This window comes from Doryrhamphus excisus, linkage group LG2, assembly GCF_037039965.1.
Source record: "Doryrhamphus excisus strain RoL-2023G ecotype Guam linkage group LG2, RoL_Dexc_Guam_v1.1, whole genome shotgun sequence".
Lineage (NCBI taxonomy): Eukaryota > Metazoa > Chordata > Actinopteri > Syngnathiformes > Syngnathidae > Doryrhamphus > Doryrhamphus excisus.
The window spans coordinates 29,561,633-29,572,234 of NC_136358.1; the positions used below are offsets into that span (position 1 = coordinate 29,561,633).

The window sequence follows — 10,602 nt, forward strand, 5'->3', positions numbered from 1 at the left end:
CCAATCAGAGACAAGAGCCAGGACAAGCGCAGCATCGGTCACGTGACTCGCGCTAACGAGCTGGGTGATGTAAGGGGGCGGGACTCTGCGTCTGCGCGGACCAATCACGTCACTGCGTCGCCTCGGTTTGCAGCGGCTCGGCTGAGGAGGAGGAAAAAAGGAAACGGAAAAAGGCGAATAACGGTGCACGTGAGCCACAATAATGTCGGCGGATTATTTAGGCGTGTAAAAGCCGGACTCCATGAGTCGGCAACAGCCGGAGACGACGGCATCGCGGTGCTGACATAAGCGGCGTCCAACGAGAAGCATGGGGGAAAGACGGATGGCCTGGCTGTGGAAGGTGAGTGGAGGAAGGATGGGGGACTGCGCGTCCTTGTGTTCTTTTCTCCCGACAGCACGGCTGCAAGATGATGCGGAGTTCGCCGATGAAGGCGGTGCATCTCGGACGTGTCGGCGGGCTTCGAATGGCACGGCCGTGCTCTAATCTGGCGGAGAATTTTGGAGGTGTAGCTTATTTGTGGCGTTTTCCCAATGGAAGCAGGCCCTCGCGGTGACGTCAGGCAAGTCACAGGAAGGATACAAGAGAACTTTCGACATGCTCGGCTCCCAGTCAGTCTGCAATTAGCCTTTTGGGGATTATTCACACCCGATTTCAGTGGCACGCAAGGCAAGCTTGCAGTTATTTGGCTTTTTGTTACTTATACATACATATGTTCCCCTTCAGCACGTTTTTTTGACTGGCTGTCCTTGAACACACCATAGTTGTGTTTGGCTAAGGCTATGCTTAGCTTCCACTCGGCCTGTCACCTTAACATATTTGTCGGGATGATATGCCGATAAACGATATTATTGTCAACATGATCTTTTCATGCTATGCTATCAAAAGCAATAAACTTTCATTTTCAATAACATTGCAATTGGAATGTCAAGAGCTTTGATATCAAACAAATTCAACAAAATACATTCAAAAACCAAAAAAGTACAGCTGTCAATTGATTCAAATATTTAATCATGATTAATTGTATGTTGCCCACAGTTAACTCATAATTAATTGCCATTATTGCAGCTCTATTATCTAACTATTATAATTAGTAGGAATGTCTAATTGCCCACATTGTGCAACTGGATTGATACCGATAGCGACGTGTGACTGGATCCCACTGGATCCTATCATGGAGACGCGCCTCCTGACTTCATGGAGTCGCGCCTCCTGGCTTCATGGAGGCAACCCCGTGGCTTCCATTCCGTGTCATCATTGGTTCGTGGTGAGCAGCTTTCCCAGTACGTTTGGGCTGTGCTTTGTACTAAAGACGTGTACCAAATTGGGCAGCTAAACGTCCTAAAGTGAGAGCCAGCGTGAGAAGTTTCAAGTCAATTTCCAGGCTCCTAAGAGCAGCACCATGCTTGACAAGAGCAGCGGCAGTACAGCGGCTCACTTCCCATCTCCCGAGCCTGCAAAGCCTGCTGGGCTCCGTCACGTCAAGCGCAGCACGTATTTCTCACCAGCCTCACCGCCATCAAGCCTCAGCGCCTCTTTCCCCCTCCGAGTGGCGTCACACTTAGCTGGAGCGCTCGGACCGCTGAACTAGCAGGAAGTCCCGCTAATTGCATTAGCGTTGATCAAGTCTGCGAGTGCCACCTGCTCCACAAGCTGCCGTGCTAGCACTAGCATCTATGCTAGCACGTCACGTCCCATTCTGGATCTGGACTGCCAATGAAGTCCAATTCGCATTCCAGGGGGAAGGAGAGAGGAAACAACTAATTGACAGGCGGCGTTTTCAGGGCGTGAATAAGGAAATGAGAAAATGCAATTAATCACGCTGAAATATATGAATGGATTGACTTGCTTTAAAGTGAAAACAGCCTCCATCTTATTATTATTCATATTGGACTATTTGGATCAGTTTTCCTTTTCATTTTTTGAAAAACTATGTTCTTGTGACTCTTTTTGTCTCATAATATTATGACTTTATCCCCAAATATTTGGACTTTGTTCTTGTAATAGGACATTTTTCAAATTGTCTTTTTTTACCGCGTCTTCTGGCAACACTAAGCTGCCCATGGATGCCTGTCTATAAATCATGCCGGTAAAAATACATCGGCGAACCCACGCGCGTATCAGCCGATACCGATTGAAGTAAAGAACGCAAATATCGGCCTGATATATCGGCCGGCCGATATATCGGTCCATCCTTAATTGCTAGGATGCTAATTTTAGCGTACCAGCATTTTTTGCCATTTTCATCAGTGCACACTATTATGCTAGGTGTTAACATGCTAATGCTAGCATTGTTAACATGATTACATCAGCGTTTCTTTTGCAATTTTCCTGAATGTGAACTAACATTGGCATTGTAGCATTTTTGCCATTTTCATAGGTCGACACTATTCGCATTCACGCTATTAACATGTTTTGGGGGGGGGGGGTGCCAACTCCACCCAGAGATGGCGGAGGGTGGATTTGATGATTATGAAGGTGAACATGTGGTGCTGTGGGGATTATGCTGCACTAGATGTGACTAATGCATTAGTGAAATGGATAATGGATGGCTGCTGCATGAAGGTCACACCAAGCGTCAGTCAAGTAGACTCCTGCTCCCACGTCACCTTTGTGATGCCGTAGCCTCTTTCACCAAGCATCACATCACCTAAGAAGCTTTGGTGTAGAGTGGCGCTCTAGGCTGGCATTCTAGGCTGGCATTCTAGGCTGCCGTTCTAGGCTGGCGTCCTAGGCTGGGGTTCTAGGCTGGCGCCACGGCAGATTAGCACCCGTGTGACCTGGATTGAAGGATGCTGCTGTCACAGCTCATGCAACGTTTGGCTTTTATCTGCCCTAAATGACACGCAAAGATCATGCCAACTGTCACTCATACTTCCCATGACAGAAGATTAAACCATGCATGTCTAAGTACAAACGGACCTTGTACAGTCAAACTGACAATGGCTCATTAAATACATATTTTCATACAACTTTTTGATATTTTTAAAAGGTGTACATAGTTTCATGCAACTTTTAACGAGTGGCATCTTCTTACACACCCAAACTAAATCCTAACCCCATCCCACACTAAACCCCGGCCCATACTAAACCCCAGCCCACACTAAACCCTAACCCATACTAAACCCCGGCCCATACTAAACCCCAGCCCATACTAAACCCCAGCCCACACTAAACCCTAACCCATACTAAACCCTAACCCATACTAAACCCCAGCCCACACTAAACCCTAACCCATACTAAACCCCAGCCCATACTAAACCCTAACCCATACTAAACCCTAACCCATACTAAACCCCGGCCCATACTAAACCCTAACCCATACTAAACCCCGGCCCATACTAAACCCTAACCCATACTAAACCCCAGCCCACACTAAACCCTAACCCATACTAAACCCCAGCCCATACTAAACCCCAGCCCACACTAAACCCTAACCCATACTAAACCCCAGCCCATACTAAACCCCAACCCATACTAAACCCCGGCCCATACTAAACCCTAACCCATACTAAACCCCAGCCCACACTAAACCCTAACCCATACTAAACCCCGGCCCATACTAAACCCCAGCCCACACTAAACCCTAACCCATACTAAACCCCAGCCCATACTAAACCCCAGCCCACACTAAACCCTAACCCATACTAAACCCCAGCCCATACTAAACCCCAACCCATACTAAACCCCGGCCCATACTAAACCCTAACCCATACTAAACCCCAGCCCATACTAAACCCCAGCCCACACTAAACCCTAACCCATACTAAACCCCAGCCCATACTAAACCCCAGCCCATACTAAACCCCAGCCCACACTAAACCCTAACCCATACTAAACCCCAGCCCATACTAAACCCCAGCCCACACTAAACCCTAACCCATACTAAACCCCAGCCCATACTAAACCCCAGCCCACACTAAACCCTAACCCATACTAAACCCCAGCCCATACTAAACCCTAACCCATACTAAACCCCGGCCCATACTAAACCCCGGCCCATACTAAACCCTAACCCATACTAAACCTCAGCCCATACTAAACCCTAACCCATACTAAACCCTAACCCATACTAAACCCTAACCCATACTAAACCCCAGCCCATACTAAACCCCAGCCCACACTAAACCCTAACCCATACTAAACCCCAGCCCACACTAAACCCTAACCCATACTAAACCCCAGCCCATACTAAACCCTAACCCATACTAAACCCCGGCCCATACTAAACCCCAACCCATACTAAACCCCGGCCCATACTAAACCCCAGCCCATACTAAAGCCATTTAAAGGATGTTTTCACCAATCCAAACCTGAGGAGTTGTATAAAAATGTCAAACATCTTCTTTTCCTCCACAATCTCTGCCCTTTTAGTGAAGTTATTTCTATGTATTTATATTTCTATGTATTCATTTATAGATTAGTACACAAGACCATTTGAAGTGCTTTACAGAAAAGAGGGTGAAGATCACGTCATAAAATCATTATTCATAATTCAAAATCATAATTACATAGAATCCTTGCCCATCCGGACCCATGGACCCACGTGGGGAATTGTTGTCATCACCTTGGCAGGGGACCCGGGTAGAACATGCCAACTCCACACAGAGATGCCCGAGCGGAATCAAACCCAACACGTGTAGATATGCTCAGAGGTTGAACACGTTAGAGAGAAGTCTGCATCACAGCTTTGAGACATTTCTCATTTGGGCGGGTCACAGTGAGACAAGAACACAGGGCCCCCGGGCCACGCTTTAGACACCCAGAGCATATGGGAGCCTTGCGGTTGGTCGTCATCACGTACGTCTCGTGTGGTTGTTGTGTTCATCAGAGGTAACGCTGTGCCGCTCTTCTTCTGCGCCCACAGAGGAAGTCGCTGATGGCGACGGGCCTGGTGGTGGGCGTGTCGCTCTTCGTGGTGGCCATCAACTTCCAGTGGCGGCCTGGGCTGGGCGAGACGTTGGCCGGTCGCTGGGTGTCGTCCAAGCGGGCCTTCCGGGCCTTCAAGCCTCACCTGGGCTACGTCAGCATCCCCAAACAGGAAGTGAGTTCCTCGCATTGCATGCCACTTTCAAAGGTTCCCCTGCGGGATCGGCCAATTCCTGAAAACGCGTGACTTCCTCTCCGCTTTTGGACCGTCGCATTCTCCCGCCTTCTCACGGCTCGCTGCACAATTTACACAAATGAAAATAGCAAAAGCTCAGATCATTCCCAGCACATCCAAATGTCAAACCCAGAGGACGCAGCTGGCAACGCGAGCGAGGATTCGCTGTTCCGGCGCATCAGCGGGAAGAGCGTGCTGGAAATTGGCAGATTAATGTCGAGCCTCGGGATGGCGATCGGGTCGGGCTCCCGCCTCCCAACGTTATCCTGAGATTTATGCAAATGAACGTCTTCCATGCAGCCACGCCTCCAAACAGGGCGACTCATACATCTCCCGCCATCTTTAGCGGGCTGTCACTCACTCCCGACACGCTCACATGCGGCTTCATGGCGTATTAAAGGGCGGCGTCTGGGGCATCTTTGAACATCCAGCCTGCTTTTCCTGCCGTTTTCCTGCCGCCCGCCTCGCCTCGCCGGCGCATCCTCACTTCCTGTTGTGATGGGATACTTTAGAGCTCAGTGAAATGAGAGAATCCGATATCGGTCGCTCGTACTGGAACAAAACCAGCCTCGCATCTTGGGATTGGACAGAGATCCAACAGGAATGTTGGAAAATGAAAGGATGTTGAGTGAAGCCACGCATGAAGATATGCTAAGAACTTCCACATTATCATTTCTTTTCATGTTAACATCAACTCCTCCTCAGATGGAGGACACGTGCGTCTGGCGTTGGCCAACGAACACGCTAGTGGAGATGATTGATGACATATCATAATGATTATGTTGATGGAGTTAGAATAATTTAGCGTGTGTGACGTTGGTCCACAGCCCCTGAAGCTGAACTGTGAGCTGTGCAGCGTGGTGTCCAGCTCCGGCCAGATCCTGGGCCAGGCGGCGGGGGCGCTCATAGACCGCTCGCCGTGCATCTGGCGCATGAACAATGCACCCACGCGAGGCTTCGAACACGACGTTGGCCGGCGCACCACGCTACGGGTGGTGTCGCACACCAGCGTGCCTCTGCTGCTCCAGAGGCCGCAGCACTTCTTCGGCGAGCACAACGACACCGTCTACGTGGTCTGGGGGCCGCTGAGGAACATGCGCAAGGACGGCAAGGGCCTGGTCTACAACATGCTGCGCCAGGTCGCCGACAGCTACCCAAACGCTCGCATCTACGTCACCACGGAGGACAGGATGAACTACTGCGACATGGTCTTCAAGAAGGAGACGGGCAAGGACAGGTGAGCGTTCCAATAATAATACTGCATGGCTCTTCTTGGGCATGGAATATTTTACCTCTGCTTTGAACGGGACGGGCTTGTTGATAGCACAAACATGACACACACACACACACACAAGCGTACTTACACACATAGCCTGACATACTACATCCTGTACATGCGTGTACTGAGCTACATACTTTCTACAGAGCAGAGTTACGATGCATACAAACCAAAACCAAAACCAAGAGTCATCTTGGTACTTTCTGCTCCTCCCAGTCCCGCATGAACTCTTGTTGAGGGAATGGCTCCCTCTGCTGGCCAAAAGTGAAATGCCATTCATCACGCTGGCTCTAATCTGCCAGCCAGGCTCTTATTGGCCACGTTCTGCTGTTGGATGCTATCAGCGGGAGATAAGCGACCTTACGAGAAGCCGGGACTTAAATCACTCTTGGCATCGCTGCCACCTGGTCCTGCTCCCCGCCTCCATGAGATGCCCCCGTCCCGTTTATGGATGTAAGCCCCCAAATCCATGCAGACACTTTTTTTTACTAGCCACCCTTTTTCTTCAGCTTGACTGAAAGTTTTTCTCTCCACACAGTCTAATACAGACCACATCAAAATACCACATTAATATACCACATCAAATACTACATTAAAATACCACATCAAATACCACATTAAGTACCACATCCATGCATACATGCTATGCTACCATGATGCTATGGTGCTATGCTCCTATGGTGCTATGCTACCATGGTGCTATGCTACCATGGTGCTATGCTACTATGGTGCTATGCTGTCATGGTGCCATGCTGTCATGGCGCCATGGTGCTATGCTACCATGGTGCTATGCTACTATGGTGCTATGCTACTATGGTGCTACGGTGCTTCTTTTGGCCCTCTGGTAGAATGAGAAGACGCTCCAGCGAGCTCATGCGGCCGCATTGCTCATTCGTGTCATTAAAAATAAACTGCAGTTGCTGTGTGGCAAGATAAAAAATAAATACTAGTTTGTACCCTGCGGCTTCTCAGGCTTTGGGTTTGCTGAGTCCCAGAAGCTCCTAGCATGACACTCGGCCACCAATGTTTCCAAATTTGTGCCGCTGTCATTGCGCTAAGGCAGGGCATCAAAATATGAAAGAATAGCTCCAAAAGCCTGCATTCTAATTATTATGATAATATTTGCTTTGCATTGTGTCACGAGGCCATCGTGTATTTTTGTGTGTGCAGGATCCAGTCAGGCTCGTACTTGAGCACCGGCTGGTTCACGCTCATCCTGGCCATGGACATGTGCAAAGAGATCCACATCTACGGCATGATCAACGACTCCTACTGCAGGTAAGACCCTATTTCCTGTAGTCCGCTCAGAAGACGCTACCAAAACCCAGCCTCTTTGAAGGCATCGGTGGGAACGCCACATGCTAACAACGGCAAGAGAACGTTTCAACACATTTTATCCAAGAGGAGATTGAGGGCAGCAGAAGTTGAGACTGTGGAGCCCATGATGTCAAAGTGCTAAAATGATGCCATTTATTATCCATGTCTCCACCAGGACGGGGGGCTACCGCAACGTCCCGTACCACTACTACGAGGCGGGCAGCAGGGACGAGTGCGCCGAGTACCTCCTTCACGAGAGCGCTCCCTACGGGGGACACCGCTTCATCACCGAGAAGTCGGTGTTCGCCAAGTGGGCCAAAAGCCACACCATCAAGTTCTTCAACCCGCCCTGGCAACTGTCCTGACCCCCGGACAGCGTCCCAGATCCCGGCCTGGTTTGAGGTTCTTCCTCAGACGGGTGAGGCTTGGATCCGCACTGAAGTCGTGCGGCCGATTCCCAAATGTTGCGGATTCAAGCCGAGCATCAACATCGTCATTGACGCCATCTCAGAAGCACGTCAGCCCCCCCACCGAGTCGCCACTGAAGGTGGTTTCAGGATTCCAGTTCTGGTTTTCTTGGAGGATGCCAGCAGCTTTTATTTTGCTTTTGGAGCTCATTCGTCCTGCAGAGATGTGTTCAAGTCCAAGCTCCGTCGTTGCGGAGCCAAGGAAGGAAGCGTGCAACGATGCCGTCGTTGTGCTCCATCATGTTGTGCCTGCACTTTTTTATGTCCGGCTGGACTTTGGTGCCTCCCATGAGCGGCCCAGGGGGGCGGGGCTGATGGGGACGGTGCTCCACGAGGCTTCACGCTGGCCTCCTTGCTCCCTCGGCCCCCTCGTCCTCCAGATGTAAGCCAGCCGAGCGAGCTCCGCATGGAAGGCATTCCCAAATGTCACACGCAATCCAGGCGCTAATGACGACGTCTTCTTCTGCTCCTCTTGGAGGAACTGGCCTGTGCTTCATTTGGGAACGAAGCGTACACAAACAAGTAGAATCCAAAGCGCTTTTAGCCGCCAGGTAGCACACTGGGACGCCAATCCCTGCTCCGTGTTTTGCTTTCCACATCACTCATGCGCTAATGAGGTCAGCAGGAATGAACGTAGCACACGATGCTAACCGGCGCCGTAAACTCATCCATGCGGTCGCTGCCGGACGCGCTCGTGTTCTTAGCAAGTAGCAAGGAGCGGCTGCGTCCTACCTTTGATCGAGTAACGACTCCCAACCGGGAAAAGAAGATGGTAGCAACACCGGTGAGGTCAGAGGTCGGATTTGATGATGTCACGCGGCGTGTTTACCGCGTATTTGCTGTTTTTCCACTCCCACAAACGCTGTGACAGCGCAGTCATCTGGCACCTCCAGCATCACTGTGGATGCTGGGGTTGCTGCTGTATGCTGCCGCCCTTCATCACCCCCTGGGTTGGCCCCCCGGCTGCAAACCTTTGCCTCCACTGCCTGGCACCCTAATGTTTCATATTTTGTAAACCTCCCAAGCATATGGAGATATGCTAGTGGGGGGGGGCACCCTAATGTTTCATATTTTGTAAACCTCCCAAGCATATGGAGATATGCTAGTGGGGGGGGGGGCACCCTAATGTTTCATATTTTGTAAACCTCCCAAGCATATGGAGATATGCTAAGACCTTTAATGTGACCAAGCATATTATCAATATGATAATGTTCTCCTTTTTGCATTTAAAATGTTTTTAGTTATGTAATTCATATTAGAATATGCAATTATTAGACTTTATCTCAATATATTTTACCTTCATTCCTGTCACATTAAAAATGTTCCAACCTAATTTATTACAACCATATTTATTCTTTCTTTTCTTTTTTATCATGTTAATGACATCCTTTTTTCTTTCAACTTTATGCTTTTAAATATGTTTTCCCTCATAATGTTATGGCATTTATTTTTCAACCCTTTCCAGATCTTCCACAATCTGCACCTATTCAGCTGGATTTTCTTGGACTTCTGCTTCCCCCCAAAGGGCCTGTTTTCATTACTACATACTAAAATACTACATTGGTACTACAGTTATACGTCAGAATGGTTTAACAGCAGAATACTACATTGGTACTACAGTTCTAGGTCAGAATGGTTTAACATCAGAATACTACATTGGTACTACAGTTATAGGTCAGAAAGGTGGAAAAAGCACGATAGGTCCCTTTAAGATTTCCAAATCGCATGATGATTTTATTCTTTTGATATTATTCTTGTAAAATGAATGCTCTTTTCATCCATTAAAAAAAAAAGATTTCCTGTCTAATTTTATTTTTAGAATGTTCCGAGTGCCATTAAGAAAACAGCTGCCCCCGGGCCACACTTTGGACACCTCTGGTCTGCATTGACCCAACTCTAAAAGAAGTACTATCCATCAGATGAAAGGGTGGTAATGCAGTATCCTCTGGTACTGCACATAGTAAGATGAAAGGGTGGTATGCAGTATCCTGCGGTACTGCACATAGTAAGATGAAAGGGTGGTATGCAGTATCCTGCGGTACTGCACATAGTAAGATGAAAGGGTGGTATGCAGTATGATGTAGTACTGCACATACGCAAGTATGGTTTCTGTCAGTAGTTGAGCATCAGGAAGCGTGTAGGATGTTTGCCTTAAATGCTCTCCTGGTGTTTTTCCATTATGAGTGAAAGCGGTTTGTCTTCTGGTTGAGATGGTTTGGTTGGTTTGTCCCCATTTTGTCATTTCCTTTTCCTGTTGAGGTCATCTTGAATGTAAGATTTAGGCTGAAGAATTACGCAGCTGACTTTGCTCCATTCTTCAAAATTAGCTTCACAATCCATTTTTCATAATAATAATAAGTTTGATTGTGCTGTTTGTTTCCTACTTGGATGCATTGTGTCTCCAATGGATGTTGCTGTTTGACCATTAAAAGAGGAG

The 10,602-nt window shown here is 48.5% G+C and overlaps 1 protein-coding gene across 3 annotated transcripts; it reads left to right on the forward strand.

Moving 5' to 3' along the window:
* Window positions 1-68: 68 nt before the first annotated feature.
* st6galnac3 (ST6 (alpha-N-acetyl-neuraminyl-2,3-beta-galactosyl-1,3)-N-acetylgalactosaminide alpha-2,6-sialyltransferase 3) lies at window positions 69-10,602 on the forward strand. Of its 3 annotated transcripts, XR_013627026.1 has the most exons (6): window positions 69-340; window positions 4,866-5,042; window positions 5,930-6,339; window positions 7,552-7,659; window positions 7,874-9,743; window positions 9,792-10,602. XR_013627026.1 is itself a non-coding variant. In XM_058062144.2 (5 exons), the coding sequence occupies exons 2-5, from the start codon at window positions 4,878-4,880 to the stop codon at window positions 8,061-8,063; spliced, it is 873 nt and encodes a 290-aa protein (XP_057918127.2). In that variant the 5' UTR covers window positions 69-560; window positions 4,866-4,877; the 3' UTR covers window positions 8,064-10,602. The 3 variants fall into 3 exon arrangements, 2 of the variants coding, with proteins under 2 accessions (XP_057918127.2, XP_057918125.2); XM_058062144.2 differs by having other exon boundaries at window positions 69-560; window positions 7,874-10,602; XM_058062142.2 differs by having other exon boundaries at window positions 7,874-10,602.

Coding starts and splice junctions, on each gene's coding strand:
- st6galnac3 (XM_058062142.2), top strand. CDS start 308: ATGGGGGAAAGACGGATGGCCTGGCTGTGGAAG. Junction 5,043..5,929: donor TCAGCATCCCCAAACAGGAA/GTGAGTTCCTCG, acceptor GTTGGTCCACAG/CCCCTGAAGCTGAACTGTGA. Junction 6,340..7,551: donor AAGGAGACGGGCAAGGACAG/GTGAGCGTTCCA, acceptor TTGTGTGTGCAG/GATCCAGTCAGGCTCGTACT.